This window comes from Cajanus cajan, chromosome 1 (genome assembly GCF_000230855.2).
Source record: "Cajanus cajan strain Asha chromosome 1, NIPB_CcT2T_4, whole genome shotgun sequence".
Taxonomy (NCBI): domain Eukaryota; kingdom Viridiplantae; phylum Streptophyta; class Magnoliopsida; order Fabales; family Fabaceae; genus Cajanus; species Cajanus cajan.
The window spans coordinates 88,973,561-88,995,151 of NC_138517.1; the positions used below are offsets into that span (position 1 = coordinate 88,973,561).

The following is a 21,591-nucleotide window of genomic DNA, read 5'->3' on the forward strand; positions in this document are numbered from 1 at the left end:
GTGGTATTGTGAGGTTGTGGGGGTCAGATTTCACCAAACGTAACACTAATGTATCCTTAATCTCTTGTTGAATTCATTGCTTAGTCAACCCATAAGTTTACTCAAACCTAATCCCTTAGAGAAAGAGCCTAGATGCAGATATTGAATATCAATCCCTTGAGTACCCAATATCTACACCCGCATTACGGGCTAGGGTTTAAGACTACTAATGGGTCAAGCTCTATCCCTAGATACAATCACCACTAGGCATATGTTTCAGAACTAGTTTCAAAGGTTATTTTCCAATACCCATGGAACCTTAAATCATGCAAAGGGTGATCAATCCAAAGCAAGCATTAAGAATAGAAACAAACACAATAACGAATAAAACAACATGTATATATATCATTAAAACCATAAAGATTACAATAGAGTACGTTGGTTACATCTAACCCCACAAAATGGGTGAAACCACTCAACAAAGAGGGCAAATACAAAATAGAGATGGAAGAGGAAGTGAAGAACCGAAGGAAAGATCCGCACACGGACGATCCCAAGCCCTGGGAATCCCTTCCGCAGCTCCTGGAGGCGCCCAATGTGTGAATGGGGGTTTCTCCCCCGAAAATGGCTTCAAATACGAGCTTGGGGAGTCAGATTAGGGTTTCGCGCCCGGCGCATAAGTCTTCGCGCCCGGCGCGGGGCCTTCCAGATACTCTCTGCCTTAGGACAAGCCCGGCGCAATTCACATTACGCCCGGCGCAATGGCTCCCAGAGGTGAGATACTCTGTTTTGCTCGCCTGGCGCGGATCACCTTGCGCCCGGCGCAGAACCTCTTCTCTGCTCCTTAGCTTCTTAGATTTCCAATCCTAAGAGTCTTCAACTTTCCACTCTTCCTCAATACCTGCACAAAAAATGAGGTGGATTAAGGTATTGTTAGATGAATTTGGGTTAGTTATATCTGCACACAAAATGAACCAAAAAGAGAACAATTATATTGCAATGGTTCAAAGGATGAGTGGAATTTGTTCAATAAGTCTCATCCAAAAAGAGGTAAAATTGAGACTTAACATATATCTTGGCTTTGTGCTTGTAGGACTTAGAAGACTCATAAGCTTTCAATCTCCTTTCTTCCCATTCATGCAATTGAAGTTGTCTTTTCTCCCCTGCTGCCTTCAAATCATAATTTAAGGCCTTCAAAGCCCAAAATGCTTTGTGTTCCAATTCCACTGGCAGATGATAGGCTTTACCCATGACCTTTTCCAATTCTTTGTTAGAGATAGGCAAAGTCTTCTCTAGTGGCGATGAGCTCTTGAAATCATTTTGAGTTTCCAAGTACGCATCAGCTAATGCATCAATTCTAAAACATTCTTTGTTACCTTTTGGAAACTTCGTTGTTTCAAATACATTGAAACTCACTTCCTCATCTTGGACCCTCACCTTCAGCTTTCCTTCATCCATGTCAATGATAACTCGAGCTGTCTTCATAAAGGGTCTGCCCAAAATCAATGGAACTTCCAAATCTTCCTCCATGTCCATCACTACAAAATCAACTGGGAACATGAACTTGTCAACCTTCACGATCATATCACTACAAGAAAAATGATAAATTGCGACGGACAAATTGCGACGGTTATCTAGAAACCGTCGTCGCTTTGATATTGCGACCCTTCATACGACGGTTTTTCAAAACCGTCGCAAAATTGTTCAACATTGCGACGGTTTATCGTAAACCGTCGCAAAATTTGTTTAACAAAATTTGTTTAACATTGCGACGGTTTATGATAAACCGTCGCAAGTTTAACATTGCGACAGTTAATCATAACCGTCGCAAATTTAACATTGCGACAGTTAGTCATAAACCGTCGCAAAATGTTCAGCATTTTTTTTATTAGAATTTAAAAGTTTTTTTTTTAAGTATTATGTATATTATCTTAACGAACTTATATTTTATTAACAATTTTATATATACTTTCTTTAAAAATATAAAAATAAATATGTTAAAATTTATAAAAATCTAGTTTAATTTATTTATGATATAAATATGTTTTTAATATCTAATATATATTTTTAGATGATAATTTATTTTAAAATATATCTTATAATAACAATTCTAAATGGAACATAAATCTTCTGATTTTTCTTAGTTTGATTTTTTTAATCAATATATATAATTTTACTATTTTGATTTTTTCAATCAACGTATACAATAAAGAAAAAACACAAAAGATAAACATGCATAGTAAAAATTTTATTTTATCAAAAAACTTTTTATTTTAATATATTACATTATATATGTGAATATTAAGACATATATATATACATATATATATATATTATAATTAAACTTTTTTAAAAAATTAATTCATTATTAAGAAAAAAAATTTATTACATGAGAATTAATTTCTTTCAAAAATTTGATAGATATAAAATAAATAAACATTTTTTCTGAATCTATATTTTTATTTTATTAGAATATAATTTTTATTTTTTAAAATATATTATTTTTTTAGATAAAAAATTATGTATATGTCAAATAGTAGTGGGGCAAGTGCCCACTATTCCAAATGTACATTTGTCCCTATATATATATATATATATATATATATATATATATATAATATAGGGGGTTATAATTATACCAATGTAACTTTTATTAAGTATTATGTTATTCAATAATTTTATATTAAATGTGTATTTTGTAAATCCAACCGTTAAATTTAAAGTTCATATCACTTTATAAGTGTATATCAAATTTTGTTAAAATTGAACAACAACTGGAAGGTAATCAAATTGTTTATATTTTAGTGTATTTTAAAATGAATATATGACATCAATTTTGTTTTATAAAAATGAAGTATCAAACCATCTTGGATTAATATAAAGTTTTGTATATATAATCTTTGAGAGATATGAACTTTCAATCTAACAGTTGGATTTACCAAATTCACATTTAATATAAAGTTACTGAGCGGTGTAATACTTAGTAAAAGTTACATTTAATATATATATATATATATATATATATATATATATATATATATATGAGGGGGTTTATAATTACATCAGTGTAAATTTTACTAAGTGTTACACAACTCAATAACTTTATATTAAATGTGAATTTTGTAAATTTAACCGTTAAATTGAAAATCTTTTACTGTTAAATCATATATACAAAATGTTAAATTAATCGAAGATGATTTCTTATAAAAAAAAATTAAATCTGTTAGAAAATTTATATTTTTGATGAGAAAATTTTTGTAGGAAAAACTATATTATTGATGAAATATTTTAGAAAAATTTATATTTGTCGAAAATGTAAGAACTGGTTTTAAATTTGATATGAAAATATTATGATATAATTAGATAAGATTTTAAGTTAGTATTTTATTAATGGTTGATAATTAAAAAATAAAACAAGGATAAATATATTTTTTGAATTTTATATGTTTGATTTAAGATAACTTACAAAATAACTCTTGGTAAAGTTATTCCGCTCAATAACTCATCGTGTGTGTTGAATTTCATTGATCCAATTAATTGTTAATTTAAAAATTATTAAATTTTACTAATAATTAATATAAAAAAATTAATTAGTTTTGGAATAAATTATTTTCTAATTAACAATATAATTAAAACATTAATTATTTTAAATTATTTAACTAAAATCTTATTGACAATTTACTATATGATCTTAATATTTTTGTATAACTAATACTTGGTTTTAAATTTGATATGAGAATATTATATATAATTAGATAAGATTTTAAGTTAGTATTTTATTAATAGTTGATAATTAGAAAATAAAACAAGGATAAATACATTTTTTTTTTGAATTTTATATGTTTGATTTAAGGTAAATAAATATATTAAATTAATTAATAATTTATTTAAAATATTAAAATAATTTATAAGTATGTAATAAATAAATATTTATAATTTTATAAATTATATTATCATTATAAATTAAAAAATTTAAATAATTTAAATTATAATTTTAAATCGAAATAAGTAGATGTTAATTATAAAAGTAAGTACATATAAATAAAGAATAACTAAATATATTATTATTATTATTATTATTATTTGTAATATAAAATTTTTATATATTATTATTATAATACAGATATGAGATTGTATATTTGAGGATGACTTAAATGAATTAATCTGTACAAGTTATACTGACAACATACATATACATTTCGGTAGCTTACTCATCAGAACTTCACAGTTAAGCGTGCTTGACCTGGAGTAGTACAAGGATGGGTGACCTTCTGGGAAGTTTCCCAGAAATTGCACAAGTAAGGATAAAACATGCTAAACAGTGAAATATCGTGAAATAAAATCCTTGAAAGGCCAAATATGAGGATTGTTACATTAATAAATTTATTAAAATAAAAAAAAATTATAATTTTTGACTGGTAAAAAAAGGATTGTAATATTAATTTAGAGGCAGTTGGTGCGATAGTTGATGAAAGGGTCGCAATGTTAATATAGAGGCATTTGGTGCGACAGTTGATGAAACGGTCGCAATTCCAATTTTGCGACGGTTTGTGCAACGGTTCTGATAACCGTCGCAAAATTGCCTGGTGACGGACGACTCTGCGACGGTTCCCAAACCGTCGCAATGTTGTCTTTGCGGCAGTTATAACTGTCGCAATGTAGGTCATATAACCGTCGCAAAATCGTCATTTTCTTGTAGTGTATCTTCCACTATGCCATGTGGAAGCTTAATTGATCTGTCTGCCAACTGTAAAGTCATTCTTGTAGGTCTCACTTCCACTTCTCCTATCTTTTTCAACATGGATAAGGGCATCAAATTAATACTGGCTCCAAGATCTAAGAGTGCCTTACCCACTGACAGATTACCAATTGATACAGGGAGAGTGAAACTGCCTGGATCTCTGGACTTCTGAGGTAGAGACTTCTGTATAATGGCACTGCATCCTGCTTCAAGCTCCACAGTTTTTTCTTCAAGAATTCTTCTCTTCTTAGTCAAGAGATCCTTCATGAACCGAGCATAAGTAGGCATTTGTTCCATGGCTTCAGTGAAGGGAATATTTATCTGGAGCTTCTTGATGATGTCCAGAAACCTTGCAAATTGTCTTTCCTTCTCTTTCTTAGATGGGGCATGAGGGTAAGGTAAGTCTTTAATAGGAACAGTGGAAATGACTTCCTTGCCCTTCTTTTTATTTTTCTCCTTCTCAACTTCATTCTTCTATTTTATTTTCTCACTATCTACACCCTCATTTTTATTGCTTCCTTCCTCATTCTTCTCAATCTCTTCCTCAACCCCCCTCAATTCAACATTTTCTTTCTTTTCATTTTTCTCACTTACCCCAACATCACTACCTACCACCTTTCCACTTCTTGTTGTTATGGCTTGGCAATACTCCTTGGGGTTGGTCTTGGTGTTGGCTGAAAATGGGCCTTTAGACATGTCAGCTAATTGCTTAGCTAGCTGACCCACCTGCACCTCCAAGTTCTTGATAGATGCCTCTGTGTTCTTCTGATTGTTCATAGACACCTGCATGAACTGGTTCAGAGTATCCTCCAACTTGCTAGTTCTTTCATGCATAGAAGGATAAGCAGGCTGGTGTTGTTGTTGTTGTTGTGGTGGTGGCCTATTGGATGGTCCAGCTTCATTCCTCCATCCATATCCTTGGTTGTTGTTGTTGTTTCTCCAACCTTGATTCCCCTGCATATAATTGTTAGTATTATAATTATGGGAATTAAAATTACCTCCTTTCTGTTGGTTCCCCACATAGTTGACCTCTTCTTCATTTGGAATTTCTGAACAGTGACCATTGGGATGATCTCCTCCACAAAAATCACATTTTAGGGAAGGGTTTGGTTGATTTGAAGAAGAAGCAATAGCATGAAGCTGTTGTGGAATCTTGGCCATCTGCTTAGTCAATACTTCAATCTGTTGGGACAACAATTTATTCTGAGCAAGGATTGCATCATTAGTGCTAAGATCAAGAACTCCTCTTTTATGAGATTGGTGTCTCCCATGCTCTGCTTGGTGATCAGAAGATGCCAGAGATTCTATGATTTGAGTGGCTTCCTCTGGACTCACAGTCATCATAGTGCCACCAGCTGCAGCATCCAATAACATCTTCACCTCAGGCTTGATTCCATTCACAAAGAAATTGAGTTGAGCTATATCTTCAAACCCGTGGTTAGGACATTTCCTAAGCAATGACTTAAATCTTTCCCAGGCTTCACAAAATGGTTCATCCGCACCTTGCCTGAAAGTAGTAATTTCTGACTTGGCCTTAATATACTTGGATGATGGATAGAATCTGTTCACAAACTTGTTTTCCACATCACCCCAGCTTGTCAAACTCTGATTTGGGTGAGATTGTAACCAAACTTTAGCTTTTCCTGTTAAAGAGAAGGGAAACAACCTCAAATATACAGCTTCCTCATCGCCTTCAGGAATTCCCATAGTTCCACATAACTCATAGAAATTTGAAAGGTGTGAGTATGGGTCTTCATGATCAAGGCCAGCAAATTGTTGTGAGCTAACCAAGGTAAGGAAGGCAGGCTTCATCTCCATTGCCCTAGAAGTATTTGGAGCTGCAATACTAGAAAAATGCCTAGGACCATGTTGTTGTGCATAATCACCTAGGGTTCTTCTTGGCTACCTACCTGGTCCACCTGTTCCCTCTTCAGCCATTTCTGTTTCGAAGTGTGGTTGATTTGATGAAGTAGAAGAACTCAGAAGATCTTGCTGTTGTTTTTGGATTCTCTCTAACTGTCTCAGCCTTCTTGTTCTACTGTTGTTCCTCCTTGCCGTTCTTTCAATTTCGGGATCAAAATGCAATTCTTCGGCTGGAGTTTTTCCTCGCATACACTTTTAAAGAAGTCTGCACAGCAAGGTAAGTGCACAAAACACAACAAGACAAATATCTATATATTATAAATATTCACAAAATGAATTATCTACACAATTACAAAATCACAAGATTAAGAATTACTAAATAGCACCAAATCCCCGGCAACGGCGCCAGAAACTTGATGAAGATTTTCGCAAACCTATCACTTGGCAAGTGAACCAAGTTTCGAAGTAGTATTTAAAGATCGTCCTCAGGGATTTGTGTGTTTAGTAACTCTCGCTCAAATGATTTAAAAGAGAATGAGTTTAAAAATTCAATTGAGTGAAAACAGATTCAAACAACACAATAAGGCAAATGTAGTAAAGACAATGATTAAGAAACAAGGATTGACTCAGATGCACTTGCTAACTCATAGATCTTCTTAGCATAAATGCAATTCTAATTTCATTATTTCCACGTTCATTAAATAATCCAACAAGATTCCTCAAGGTTGAATCCTAAAGTCATTAAGCTCAAAACATGATTCCTCAATGTTTTGAGTCTAACACTTCGCATTAAGAACAATAACTTGAACAATGTGACTAACCAAATCAAGTCTATTCCTAGAACAAGAGGTGATTAGGTGCAAGATTCAGTTCGGGTTTTCGAAAGCGTTTTCCAACTGGATTCAAAAGCCAAAATTCATACAACGGTTGATCAAGCCGATATAAGCGTTAAGCGAAGAATCATTACACAAATAATGAGATCAAAATGCATATATTTAAGAAGAAGAGGAGTTAGTAGTTACATCTAACCAATCCTTAAGAAGTTTAGCCACCCATGGCCATTACAGAATCAAAGAGTGAAAAGAAGAAATTACAAAGCAAAGGATGAAGAAATGGAGTTGATCTTCGTTCCCAAAGGATCCAGCTTCCAAGTCTCTGTTCTTCCTTCGTTCTTCCTTCTTCCCAAGCTTTTCCCCTGTTTTTCTCTGTTAAATTCCTGATCCGTATTCTCCCATGTTCCCTTTTATATCAGCTTTAAAACAAGGCCAAAAAGTAACTTTTATTTCCACGGCTACAGCTGCAGATCCACGGCTATAGCTGTGGAGAGTCCTTCAGGGTGAAGAAACCTCCAAGGCTGCAGCTGTGGGTTCACAGCTATAGCTGTGACAACTCCTTCAATCTTAAGGAACTTCCAACGCTCAAGCGGTGAAGCCACAGCTATGGCTGTGAGTCTCTGGAGCTTTTATTGGGTCCTGGGTGCTTCCACGGCTTTAGCTGTGAGTCCACAGCTTTAGCTTCAACTCTCTGGAGCTTCAAAGTACATTTCAGATTTCCACAGCTATAGCTGCAGATCCACAGCTATAGCTCCAACTTTCTGGACCTCTATATTCTTCCCAGACTTCCACAGCTCGAGCTCCAGATCCACAGCTATAGCTTCAAGTCTCTGGAACCAAAAATGAGCATTCCAGATTTCCACAGCTATAGCTGCAGAACCACAGCTATAGCTGCAAGTTTCTGACCTTCACAATTTCTCCCCAGATTTCCACAGCTCGAGCTCCAGATCCACAGCCATAGCTGTGGATCTCTGCCTTCCTAAAAAAACTGCAAAAAATGAGAAAATTCCTTAAGATTTTGCTACTACTCCTCTACTCTTTTAGTATAACTTGATTCTTTAAATAAAGGGGGGTAAAATAACATATATAATATCTACAATTACCAAAAAGAGTACCAAAAGTTGAGTGTAAATCATACATAAAAGACACTCAACAGTAACCTTATGTTATCTCTATGAAGTATTGTTTAATAAACATACATGATTACACAAGTTGAGTTTGAAGAATGAGACATTAGACTAGAGATGTAATACAAAACAAACAAGTGATTGTCGAATCTAACAATTTTAAACATCTACACCGGAGAAGAAAGTAATATACTATTAACAAGGTGACATCACATCATACATACTACGTACATGGGAAGTTAAAATATTTGACGCATACCAAGACGCTCGCATTCAATATTCCCAAATGTTTGACATTTTTGGCATCGCTTGCAAAACTCGATGAAAAATGTAGATTCTAGATGCAGAAAAAGGGGGATCAAAGAAAAAAAGAAAAAGAAAAGAAACAAACAAACAAGTTTTGGACGTGGGGTAAGGACATGGAGACTTGCAACATTCTATTATGTAGAAACAATGGATGGTTATATATTTCTTTATTGTTAAGAGTTTGGTAAAAAAGTCTTTGGTGCTGTCAACATCTTCCAGCACTCATTGACGAAGAGTCACTGCATCTGCAGTTCCTTTCACTTGACATGTGATCTTCAAATATTTTAATATTTAGTTATCGAGCATGATTAAAGATATGCAAAGCGTCGAATTAGATGGGTTCGTGGTAAGAAATTTCAAACTTTGCCTCATCTTTCTTTCTTGTTCTTGGTGTAGCTCCACTGTTGTCTCTCAACAATAAAGGTTGGTGTTGTTGAGTCTGATGGCCTAAAGTTGATGCTACATGAGATATTCAAATAAAATTAACTGTTCAACATATCACGGTAATTTTATTTAGTTGTATAGTATATCAATGAAGTGAATTGGAGCCTAGATTAGATTTACAAAACAGATTTATAAGATAGAAATGATTTCTATTTATATATTTCATGTAGACGTAGAATTTCCGATATAATTTATAAAGACTTTCCAATATCAAACAAAGTGACACTTAAACTTTTGAAATACACATTATGCAAAAGGATCACACAACATGAATTTCCAACACGGTTGCACGTTGAGTTAAAAAAAACAAAACATTTCATATGACCTATGAAAAAGAAAACACTAACAGGCCCCTAAAGGTATACCTGCTCCCATTTGAAGATTTCTTTTGCTTTATTTAACTGGCCAATTAAATTCAGACTGATCAACATAAGATTCTGGGAACAGCTAGAAAGATTAAACAACCAAAGTTTTCTAAGTAGTGTAACGTGAAAGGATCAAATTACTCATGGAGAAAGCAGAGTTCACCCTTCTATTTCTTGTTACTTGTTGCTATTTCATATCATTGTTTCCCACAGGTTTGGAAGCAGATGATGCAATAACTCCACCACAAACCATCAGTGGCAACAAGACACTAGTCTCACCTTCCCAAAATTTTGAACTTGGTTTCTTCAGTCCTGTGAATTCCACTTACATCTATCTTGGAATATGGTACAAGCATATCCCAAAACAGACAGTTATTTGGGTTGCAAATAGAGACAAACCACTTGTTAACTCTGGTGGCTCCTTAACATTCAGCAATGATGGTAAGCTCATACTTCTCGGCCACACAGGGAGTGTTATATGGTCCTCAAACTCATCTGCTCCTGCAAGAAACCCTGTGGCACAGCTTCTAGACTCTGGAAACTTTGTGTTGAAGGACTATGGAAATGAAGGATCTTTGTGGGAGAGTTTTGATTATCCTTCTGACACATTGATACCAGGAATGAAGCTTGGTTGGAACTTCAGAACTGGCTTGAGCAGACATTTGACTTCGTGGAAAAGCACTTCTGATCCTTCTTCAGGAGAATACACCTACAGTGTGGATCCACGTGGCCTTCCTCAGCTTTTTCTTCACAAGGGAAACAAGAAGGTCTTCAGAAGTGGACCGTGGTATGGACAACAATTCAAAGGTGACCCGGTTCTCAGCGCAAACCCGGTTTTCAAACCCATATTTGTTTTTGATTCCGATGAAGTTTCTTACTCTTATGAGACCAAAGACACCATTGTTTCAAGATTTGTGCTGAGTCAGTCTGGTTTGATTCAGCATTTTTCATGGAATGATCATTATTCCAGTTGGTTCTCTGAATTCTCGGTTCAAGGGGACCATTGTGATGATTACGGCCTTTGTGGTGCTTATGGCTTTTGTAGCATCAAAAGCTCACCGATTTGCAAGTGTTTGGAGGGTTTTGAGCCTAAGCTTCCACAAGAATGGGAAAGTTTTCAGTGGTCAGGTGGATGTGTTAGGAAGAACGCACATGTTTGCAGCAATGGAGATGCATTCAAGCAGTTTACAGGTATGAAACTACCAGATGCCGATGAGTTTCATACAAACTACAGCATCAGCATCAATCACTGTGAGGCAGAATGTTCCAAGAACTGCTCTTGTGTTGCTTATGCCAAGCTAGACATCAATGCAAGTGGCAAAGGCTGTATTGCATGGTTTGGGAATTTATTTGATGTAAGAGAGGTTTCTGTGAATGGACAAGATTTCTATGTGAGAGTTCCAGCTTCTAAATTAGGTATGAACATTGAAGGTATATGCTACCAATCCATGTCATCTTTTAGTCCAATTTTAAGTGTCTTCAGAAATCTGGCTCACTTGTTTTTGAGTGAGCCAACTAATACTATTTTAGTACAATAGTGCATTTATCATATTAAAGATTCTTTGTTTCTGAATAATCAATGCAGTTTCGATATTCCTTAAACGCTTATATATATTGAATGTTGTCTCTTTATTTGTGGTGTTAGGTTCAAATGTTGATGGAAACAAAAGGAAGAAACTCATACTGTTTCCTGTGGCTGCATCTGTAACTTCAACAATCATTGTATCAGCATTGTGGTTGATAATTAAGAAATGCAGAAGGAAAATAGGTAAATATTACTGATTAATCATATTGTCCATTTGTTAGTATTACTGATTACCGATTAATCCTTAGCTCTTTGCCTCTGTAACAGCCAAAGAGACAGGTGGTGAGTTTGGTGTTGGCAGAGCAAGGAGTGAAAGGAATGAATTTAAACTCCCATTGTTTGACATTGCCGTAATTGAAGCCGCCACCGGGAATTTCTCAATTTACAATAAGATTGGAGAGGGTGGATTTGGTCCGGTATACAAAGTAAATTACTCTATCTTTGTGGTTCATTATAAAGAAAATGATATTTGAAACAATGCTACATACTAGTCTCTTATAACTGTCCTGCAGATTGCACCGTAGGAAAATGCTCATTTTAAAACATTTAAACAATGAACTCTATCATTTCTGTAGTCTATATGACTTCAACATTTGAGATCTCAATATACTCTTCAAAATATTATTATGTTCTTTAAATAACATTTAACTTTTCTGATATAATTGGTTGCCATATTCTAAGAGTTGATCAGTCCACATATTCAATATGACTGTCAAACTTTCTATTTACCAAGCAAACAAGTTTGTCAATTCCGTTTTCCTGCAAGAAAGACTAATTGCCCTCTCAGTTTTACGACAACAATGATAATATCTTGGCTCTGTTGGATTTTGTAGGGTCAACTTCCATCAGGACAGGAAATAGCAGTGAAGAGGCTGTCAGAGACTTCTGGACAAGGCCTGCAGGAGTTCAAGAATGAGGTTATTTTGATCTCCCAACTTCAGCATAGAAATCTTGTCAAGCTTCTGGGTTGTTGCATTCATGGAGAAGATAAAATGTTGGTCTATGAATACATGCCAAACAGAAGCTTGGACTCCTTATTATTTGGTTGGTCTCTCAACTATTCCACAATCACATGCACGCATAGAAACACATAGTTTGATTAAACAAGTTTCACTTAATCATAATATACTGTATAACTTCTGAATCAGATGAAAACAAGCGTTCTGTGCTGAGTTGGCAAAAGAGGCTAGACATAATTATTGGCATTGCTCGGGGACTTCTCTACCTTCACAGAGATTCAAGACTGAGAATAATCCATAGAGACCTAAAAGCAAGCAATGTTCTTTTAGATGATGAAATGAACCCAAAAATTTCTGACTTTGGGATGGCAAGAATGTTTGGTGGAGATCAAACTGAAGCAAAGACCAAGAGAGTAGTGGGAACCTAGTAAGTACAAAGATACATGACTTAACTTTCCACTACTTTTCTAATCATTTTACCCTTTGCAATTGTTTCAGTGGATATATGCCTCCAGAGTATGCAATAGATGGACACTTCTCTTTCAAATCAGATGTTTACAGCTTTGGGGTTTTACTCTTGGAGCTGTTGAGCAGCAAGAAAAACAAAGGATTTCTTCACCCGGATCACAAACTGAATCTCCTTGGCCATGTAAGTATAATGGACAATGGTCAACAAGTATCTCTTAGTATCTTACTATACTTATTCAATTTGCAATAAATGAATAACTAGGATTTTAATATTTTATACAATGATAATATGCCACCATGGAAATGTGCTAGGCTTGGAAGCTATGGAATGAAGATAGGGCCTTAGAGCTGATGGATCCATTGCTTGAGAATGAGTTTCCTACACGTGAAGCTCTAAGATGCATTCAAGTGGGTCTGTCATGCGTGCAACAGCACCCAGAAGATAGGCCAACAATGTCGTCGGTGCTTTTGATGTTGAACAGTGAGAGTGTGTTGGTCCCACAACCTGGAAGGCCAGGATTATATTCCGAGAGATTTTTTTCTGATACTAATTCATCATCTCGTGGTGCTGGACTCAATTCTGGTTCCAATCACATAACTGTTACTTTACAAGAGGGTCGTTGACTCCTTGGAAACATAACTGGTGCATGTTTCTGATTCAAAATTAAATCATCACGCTTAGACTTGTTTTAGTCGTAGGATCAATTATGAGAATGTTATTTTTTTTTTGGATAAGTGTACGATCAGTCACATCACATGTATCAGTTACGCTACCTAATTCTGGAAAGAAAGTACTTGATTGGTTCACCATTCTCTCCCAAAAAGTAAACAAGGTCTAGAATCTAGAAATAGTTTAGAAATATATTAAACACTACCAATCTATCATGATAGGCTTAGCAAACCCTTTTCTTCTTTGGTACCAACAAATTTAGATTCAATACTAACCAAGCGCCATTTCAGTTAGATTTATATTTATTTATAATATAAAAGTTGAGATTTTTTTTTATTACGATGACACTTCGTTTTAAAATAAATGTATTCTCATGTCAGTGAAAATACTAATATATTATTTTATAATTTCTTCCTTTTTTTCTAATATATATCTCTATTTATGTAAACCTAGTCACAAATCTAATATATCGATCGTAAATATCAATACATAATGAGGGAGATTTTTTTATGAATAAATATTAATCATTAGTTTTCATTATATGTCATTAAGATTAAAATTGGTAAGTCAAGAAAAAAAAAATAGTTATGAGATTTTATGAAACTTGTAAAAATGTACAAGTGTGGTTATCTTGTCCGGAGGAGGATGAGTCGATTCCGGAAAGTTTGTGAACTTAAGGGCTTTCCCATGTAAGAGGGCCTGCTACTCAACTGAAGACACCAGGCCCATAGTACTACAGACCCTGCAAACATGTGCTCCAAATGGGCTTGCATGGAACCTTATTATTTTCTAAGTTCTAACCCTTCATCAATACGTCCCCCAAAAAACAACACTTTTGCTTTATTTGAATAAAGAGTAAAATGCATATAAATGAAATAGAAAATAAAGAATCAAAGAAATTAAAAAATAGAAATAGAATTTAAAAAATTGTATTAATTACATGAATAGAAATTGGAAAAAAGAAGTAGGATTTTTTTTCCCATTTGTTTAGATGAGTGTAAAAAAGAATTATAAAAAATTAATTTTAACTTAAAAAATATGAAATTTTAGTATATTAGATTTGTTAACATAGTCTTTTTTACTTATTTCTGTTATAAAAAATTATTTAGTTTTTTTAATACCTAAAACTTAAAAAAGAGAGGGATAGAGAGAGACAACACTTCTTCTTATTATTAATAAACTCATCCCTTCTTCTTTTTATTTTTTATTTTTATTTTTTTTTATCGTTGTTCGATAGGAAGGCTTGATTATCGAAATTAAACTTTTATACTATATGAGATAAACTATTAGTATCGAAACTAGATATAGATCCGCTCATAAGTCTAGGTAAATAAATTAACTATTTTAATTGATAATAATTTAATTTTTTTAAATATTATTTTATGAGTTAGTTTTAGGTGTGATTTTTTTAAAATTATTAAATATAAGTTTATCACAACAATTTTTTTTTTTAATTTTTACATTGATAATATTCACGACAATAATACTAAGATCTCGCTTTAAATTGATATAAATACTGAGTTTTTCTTAAATATATAATTATTATATAATAAATTAAATTATACTATCAAAATTATTATAATTAATTTATAGTTTAATTTTAATTATTTTTGGTCCTTTAAATTTTTGTTTTAAGTTTTGCTACTAAATATAATATAATAAATATTATATTTTATCTTTAACTTCTTTGATACTTTTTTTAATCAATTTATTAAATTAAAATTACATAATAATAATAATATATAAATTAAACTTATACACGGTGACTCAAAAAATAATTACATTTTGAGCAAATAAATTTTTTTGTATATTTTTTATATATAAAGAAATAAATCACACAAACATTGACAAATTAATCAATTACCGACAAAGTTTATATAGATAGAAAAACTATTATTTTAACCTACAATATAAGGAGCTTAATTATAGTCATATTTATGATATTATTAATGCAATTTTCAATTGTAAACGAAAATAATTTCTATTGGGTTGTGAAAGTTAGATAAAAAAAAATATAATTTTTTTATTAAAAATATGTAAAATCATATTAATGTAAATTCAATCCAAATTTAATGTTATTGTTTTAAATGTAGAGTTTATATAACGGTCAATTTAATACAAATTTAAATAATTTGTAACTTTACATACTATATTATCTATTTTATAACTCTCCTATAATAAAATGATTGAGCAAAATTAATGCAAAACAATAAATAGAAATAAGATTACTTAAATTATAAATTAGAATGGTGCAAAAAAATTATAAATTAGATTTTATAAAATTTTATATAAAACTAATGATTTTTTTTAACATACTCCTTTATATGAGAGGAATTAAAATAAAATTCATTGATTACAGTATATTATTTTTTTTATATTGATGTATTCCGTTGAACTTTATACTGAATTTTTAAAAATATTAGTTTGTATTGATTAATATCATTTTGAATTTAAAATGATTTGCATCATTATCATGTAGATATTTAAGGTCTACTTTAATGCAAATTTGCATGATTATTCATAAAGCATAATAAATCAACTGAATTGAAACAAAATAATAAGTAGAACAAATTATGTGTAAAATTAACAAATAATTAATTTAAGGTTACAAATTTGTTAAGGTTTTATTAATTTGATCGTTATATATAAATCCTACATTTAAAATATAATAATAATATTAAATTTGGGTTGAAATTAGATTGATATGATTAAATTTGAGTTAAATTCGTCATAATTTCTAAAGTTACAAATTAAGCTATGCACAAAAATGTAATAATAATAATTGACAAATGTAATTAATTTTTTCATAATTTATTGATAAAAATCTTTTGATTGGATTTTTCTTACACTTTTAACATTTTTCTTATTCTCTACGATATATAAATGTAATGAGAATTATGCCTTAGAACATTCATAAAATTTGAATATGAATCATTCATAACATGGTTTTTTTATTATTCATAAGACCTAACAAATAAAGTACTCATAGCATCCACTAAAACAAAAGGAAGGGGAGTTGATGGACATATAGCTGTAAGATTAAATTGAGAAGTAGATTTAACTCCCTCTTTTGCCAACCAATCTGCCACGAAGTTGTTTTGCCTTAGAGCATTTGAGATTGAATAGCAACAATGGTGCTGGCCCGTGGATGATAAACATCAACCCCATTGAAGATGAAGGCGAGTGAAAGTGTTGAGTTCGTCTCATATATAATAAAGATGAATTGAAAATATCAAAAGATTGTTACAAAACTTGTAAAGATTCAATGAAAATTATGAAACACATTCAACAAAATTTAAAATAGTATTATGTTTTTAAAAAACAATGTTTTACAATTGTTAGCATTTTAGACATTCAAGAGAGTGTGAAGAAGAAATACAAAATACAATGTAATAAAAATACGCAAATTAGACATTTTTAAAATAGACAAGATCATAGAAGAAATTTCAATAATCTTCACATGTCCTAAATAAGCAATCTTCAAGAGAATTGTGGCTAAGAAATGTATTTTAAAATATTTAGGAGAATGAATGAATACTAACAAAAATGTTAGAATATCATCATAAAACTTACAAGTGAATAAAACTTTGTCTTTTTAAGAGAGCAAAAATAAGAAATATCAACAATATCTATTTATGTCAAAAGTAATATCCACAAGAATTGTTATGGAAAAAGAATATGAATTGAATATCAATGGATAGTGGGAAGGTAGAAGTGAGAAGGAATATGCTTTAGAATATTTAGGAGAGTGAATAAATAACAACAAAAATGTGAGAGTATAAGAGAAATATCATCAAAAAATTTACAAGCGAATAAGATTTTATCTTTTTAAGAGAGCAAATATCAACAATATCCATTTGTCTCAAATAAGCAATACCCACAAAAGTTGTCGCAAAAAAAGAATATGAATTGAATATCAATAGATAATGGGAAGGAATGCGCTTTAGATTATTTAGGAGAGTGAATGAATACCAACAGAAATGAGAGTATAAAAGAAATATTATCAATTGATTTATTTATTCAATTGAGAGAATATAATAGAAAGTAAAATTCCTAAAACATTGACTAGTAAATAAATTAATTGAGATGATAAATAAGAATATATTAATGTGATAATGGATGATTTAAAAATATATTGATGTGATAATATATGACTTAAGAATACATTCATGTGGTAATGTATAACTTCGTAACTCAACTTTTATATTATACAATATAAATAAGTTTTCTTGTTGATGAATTCATACCAAATTATTCATTTACATAAATTTTTTCTTAAAACAAATACTTTTGATAACCATCATTTTTGCGACAATTTATTATACTGAGTTAATATATATATGCGTTGTAAGGAATGAGATATAAAATATATTTCATTTTAATCACTTTACTCTTTCAGAGTTCGTCAATTTATAAATCCATGTTCTCATTAGAAATGTTTAGATTCTTGAACTGTATAATTATAAATTGATTTAGCGTTACTTTTTCTTATCATATCACTTCGAAAACAAAAAAGATATATAAAAAAAAGTTGGGAGAAAGAGTTTGACTTTTAAGTTTGGGGAGAAGAAGGGGGGTTTCACAAGGTCTTTGAACCCATTTAATTTTTTGACTAGCTAGTAGAGTTTCTTAGCTCCATCATTTCAGTTTCTAATAAACTTTCATATTGATCAGTATCATAAGACCAATAATAGTATATCATATCCGTGCTCCTGAAGTTATAGTTAATGTCTACTGTATTTCATTATCTACCGTATACGTAACTCTGATTGGAATTTGCATTGCATGTTTAGTTATTATTCTACATATGGACATGTTGAGAAGCTAGCTAGAGAGATAGAAAAAGGGGTTGCTTCCGTGGAGGGAGTAGAAGCAAAACTCTGGCAGGTTTGTAAACCTTTTCATTTTCATTCATGTACGTGATCATGATGTATTAAGGGGAAGAAAATACCCACGTATCTGTGCTCTTATTTTAATTCCTACTCTTATAATTAACAGTACATACTGTCATTATGTCATGATACTTATTTTAATTTAGTAGAATTCTACGAATGGGGATCCTTCCAATACTAAAAAGATACTTTTAACAGAATAATTTTTAACCAATTCTGAAAGAGTGGAGGAGTTGACTCTTGTCAACATAGTGTTCAAATATTGATTGTAATCAATAGTATCCATAGCCACCTGTCACGTGTCACAATGTTACCAAATTTTTTGCCTCACGTTCCTTTTTAAACACGGTGAACTATTATTTAAAACGATTTAACCATGTTCCCTAATGGGTGATAACAAATAAAGGAATTTCCTTTCTACACTTAAAATATTTTTATGCATACAGGTACCTGAAACATTGTCTGAAGAAGTCCTTGGGAAGATTAGAGCACCTCCAAAAAGTGATGTTCCTATCATTAAACCCCGTGAGCTTGCTGATGCTGATGGTTTTTTATTTGGTTTTCCCACAACATTTGGATCTATGAATGCTCAATTTAAGGCATTTCTAGATGCAACTGTGGGCCTATGGCATGCACAGGCACTCTCCGGAAAGCCTGCAGGCTTCTTCTATAGCACTAGTTCTCAAGGAGGTGGCCAAGAAACTACCCCGTGAGTCACTTTAATTGTATTCATATGTTTCCACTTTCCATCAATGTTTAATTATTTTGATCCATCCAACATGGGGTATGAAACTAATTAATGAGACATTCAAAGAAAACACGCGATGTACGTACATATTTTCATGAATCCAAATTATTATTTATGATAAATTGTTAATTTTTATAATAAATAATCATACTAACAGTAATATCTTATTAATTGACGATTTAAAACTATTGTACATTGGAAATGCGTATATCTTGTTAAGCAAGTTGGTTACTGTTTGTTTTTTGATATTGTACAGGTTGACATCTATCACTCAGCTTGTTCACCATGGAATGATAATTGTGCCGATTGGATACACATTTGGTAATGGAATGTTTGAGATGGAGAAGTTGAAAGGTGGGTCCCCATATGGTGCAGGAACTTATGCTGGTACTGATAACTTAAGGCAGCCAAGTGAGTTAATTGGCTCAAGCTTTCCATATCAAGGAAAGTACTTGGCGGGCATTGCAAAGAAGCTTAAAGGATCTCAATGATTTGATTTTTCTCCACACATATCTACCACAGTATCCACTATCCAGTTACTGTATTGTCAAACAGAATAAGATGTTAGTAGCAAAAATAAAATCAAAGTCTGGGAGAATAAATTAGTACTTAATATTCAACACATGTTGTTGTCGCTTGTCACAATGTATCCTGTAATGAAGTGTTTATTGTCATAAAGAAGAATTTGGTAATTAAGACTATATGTTTGTGTGCTAATCAAATTGACCAGCCATCATTATCTGACGACTAATATTTCCTTAAATTGATTATCTAAATAATATTTGTGCGATAAATCCCCGTTTCACTCATATTTCCGCAGAATCTTTTTGTTCATCCTGCTGGCCATTTCGTACAAGACTTCTGAATGGATTGACAATGTACTAGCTAAACATGTAAAAACAATGAAGCATGGTTTGTAATTAATGGGATTAAACCATGAACTATATATCATAAAAAATATAAACATAAATAAATAAACAAATATTAATAAAGATTTAGTTTTGTGAATGAGTAGAAGCGGTAGAAATCAATCATAGATTCATATGAGCCAATAGTATATATAGTATTGGTATCTAATTTTCACAAATATCTCTAAAACTAATTTTCTTTACTATATATGTACTAATTTCCAGCTCTTCTTTCCAATATAAATATATCTAATGTGTTGAAATTGTTGTTTGATATTAATTTCTTCTTTACTAACACAGGTGGCGATAAGAAAGAGATGGGGAAGCAAACAAAAACTATAAGGGAAAGATATGTTATATTATATAGAATATGTAAACCCCATTCCATGCATGTATCTAAACGGAGATGTGATGTAAGAAAAAGTAAACTAAATAAAGAAATATATTGAAGAAAGCAACATTGCTTAGAAATAATATCCTTTTCTTTAATTTGGTGGTAAAAAAGAATATCCTTTTCAAGACGGCATCTGTCCTACTCTATTTTTAATTTTAATTAACTTATTAAGGGAGTGTTGCATTGGATTATATTCTCTATTGTTTCTTCCCACTTATAACTTTATTCTGATCAATTTTTCTTAATTTCATATCTTTGAAAGGTATTTATGATGTGATACACATGAATAAAATATTTAAAACGAGCAAAAAAAAAGGGGAAATTATTTGCTATATGATGGTGATACAAATTAATTAGATTAGACAATTCCAAAATAGTTTCAAGTTCGGTAACTATCAGATGTTAAACAACTTTTTCATTTCCTTTTAATTAACTCGTCTTTCTTTCAGTAATATCTTATCGTTCCACGATGATATATAAATATTATTCATAATTTGTAACAAAATAAATATTTTTAAACTTATAAGTTTTTATTTTATTCGTTTTCCTTGCCAAGTGCTTTGTGCCTACTAGGCTTGATCATGTTTAAACCCATACACGGTTTTCTTGGCAACACCCACTCTAACGAGTCAAGCCCAACTTTTTATTAGTATGCTCAAGTGGCCAACCCAAACTCAATACACAACATGAACAACAATGTTTTAGCTTAAACTTGAACCCCCCAAAACCCTAAATCTTAAACCAAAAAAAAAAAAACAGTATTGCTGATTATTATATATTCTCCTCCTTATAAGTAGGAATCAATAATGAGTGACAACGTAGCATGATGCTTAAGTCAGTATCTGTACTTATTGCAGCCTAAAATCCTTGTGTCCTTTTCAAATAAGAACATTTTATTTAGGTCAAGCAGGCATGCTGTTGACAATACTAAACGGGGTAAAAAGTTTTCAAGAGATCGAGCTATGAGGTATATATGGAAGAATCTGGCATTGGAATGAATGGATTGCAAAATCAGGAAAACTTTTTTCAGAAAAAACTTGCATTACAAGATTGAAACACAGGCTTTGTTGTTGATTAGCCAAAACAACAAAAGAAAGATAGATGAGTGAGTACGCATGCTTTATTAATATCGCAATGATGCTTCGTGTCTTTTTCTTTCTTTATGAAATTCCTTTATGTAACTTCTTTTATGTTAAGTAACCACACCTTTATAAAGAAAACCAAGATTTGATATGTACTCTCTCGAGAAAGGGTGGATATGATCCCAAGGGGTAACGGTATGGTGCGATATTAATCGTTCGATCGTCAA

General features: G+C 31.9%; 3 protein-coding genes across 6 annotated transcripts; 2 read left to right on the forward strand and 1 right to left on the reverse strand.

The window, feature by feature from the left end:
• Positions 1-1,094: 1,094 nt before the first annotated feature.
• On the reverse strand, positions 1,095-6,832 carry LOC145956105 (uncharacterized). The gene is made up of 6 exons (XM_083071665.1): positions 6,631-6,832; positions 5,750-6,558; positions 5,212-5,503; positions 4,754-5,124; positions 1,234-1,551; positions 1,095-1,145 (listed from the first exon to the last, which is right to left on the reverse strand). Exons 1-6 carry the CDS (start codon positions 6,830-6,832, stop codon positions 1,095-1,097), a joined length of 2,043 nt encoding a protein of 680 aa, XP_082927791.1.
• Positions 6,833-9,226: 2,394 nt separating this feature from the next.
• Positions 9,227-13,477, forward strand: LOC109814093 (G-type lectin S-receptor-like serine/threonine-protein kinase At4g27290). 4 transcript variants are annotated; one of them, XM_083067123.1, is made up of 8 exons: positions 9,227-9,352; positions 9,872-11,089; positions 11,304-11,426; positions 11,511-11,668; positions 12,077-12,287; positions 12,392-12,629; positions 12,701-12,851; positions 12,983-13,477. In XM_083067123.1, the coding sequence occupies exons 1-8, from the start codon at positions 9,313-9,315 to the stop codon at positions 13,292-13,294; spliced, it is 2,451 nt and encodes an 816-aa protein (XP_082923249.1). In that variant the 5' UTR covers positions 9,227-9,312; the 3' UTR covers positions 13,295-13,477. The 4 variants fall into 4 exon arrangements, with proteins under 4 accessions (XP_082923249.1, XP_082923247.1, XP_029130337.1 ...); XM_083067121.1 differs by lacking the exon at positions 9,227-9,352 and having other exon boundaries at positions 9,454-11,089; positions 11,511-11,659; XM_029274504.2 differs by lacking the exon at positions 9,227-9,352 and having other exon boundaries at positions 9,458-11,089.
• A 4,863-nt stretch (positions 13,478-18,340) lies between these two features.
• LOC109814087 (NAD(P)H dehydrogenase (quinone) FQR1) lies at positions 18,341-20,320 on the forward strand. Its single transcript, XM_029274512.2, has 2 exons — positions 18,341-18,941; positions 19,237-20,320. Exons 1-2 carry the CDS (start codon positions 18,814-18,816, stop codon positions 19,469-19,471), a joined length of 363 nt encoding a protein of 120 aa, XP_029130345.2. The 5' UTR covers positions 18,341-18,813; the 3' UTR covers positions 19,472-20,320.
• The last annotated feature ends 1,271 nt before the right edge of the window (positions 20,321-21,591 follow it).

Coding starts and splice junctions, on each gene's coding strand:
- LOC145956105 (XM_083071665.1), bottom strand. CDS start 6,832: ATGCGAGGAAAAACTCCAGCCGAAGAATTGCATTTTGATCCCGAAATT. Junction 1,552..4,753: donor AAAAGATAGGAGAAGTGGAA/GTGAGACCTACA, acceptor ATGATCGTGAAG/GTTGACAAGTTCATGTTCCC. Junction 1,146..1,233: donor CTAACAAAGAATTGGAAAAG/GTCATGGGTAAA, acceptor ATTTGAAGGCAG/CAGGGGAGAAAAGACAACTT.
- LOC109814093 (XM_029274504.2), top strand. CDS start 9,802: ATGGAGAAAGCAGAGTTCACCCTTCTATTTCTTGTTACTTGTTGCTAT. Junction 11,090..11,303: donor ATTAGGTATGAACATTGAAG/GTATATGCTACC, acceptor TTGTGGTGTTAG/GTTCAAATGTTGATGGAAAC. Junction 11,669..12,076: donor GATTTGGTCCGGTATACAAA/GTAAATTACTCT, acceptor TGGATTTTGTAG/GGTCAACTTCCATCAGGACA.
- LOC109814087 (XM_029274512.2), top strand. CDS start 18,814: ATGAATGCTCAATTTAAGGCATTTCTAGATGCAACTGTGGGCCTATGG. Junction 18,942..19,236: donor GGTGGCCAAGAAACTACCCC/GTGAGTCACTTT, acceptor GATATTGTACAG/GTTGACATCTATCACTCAGC.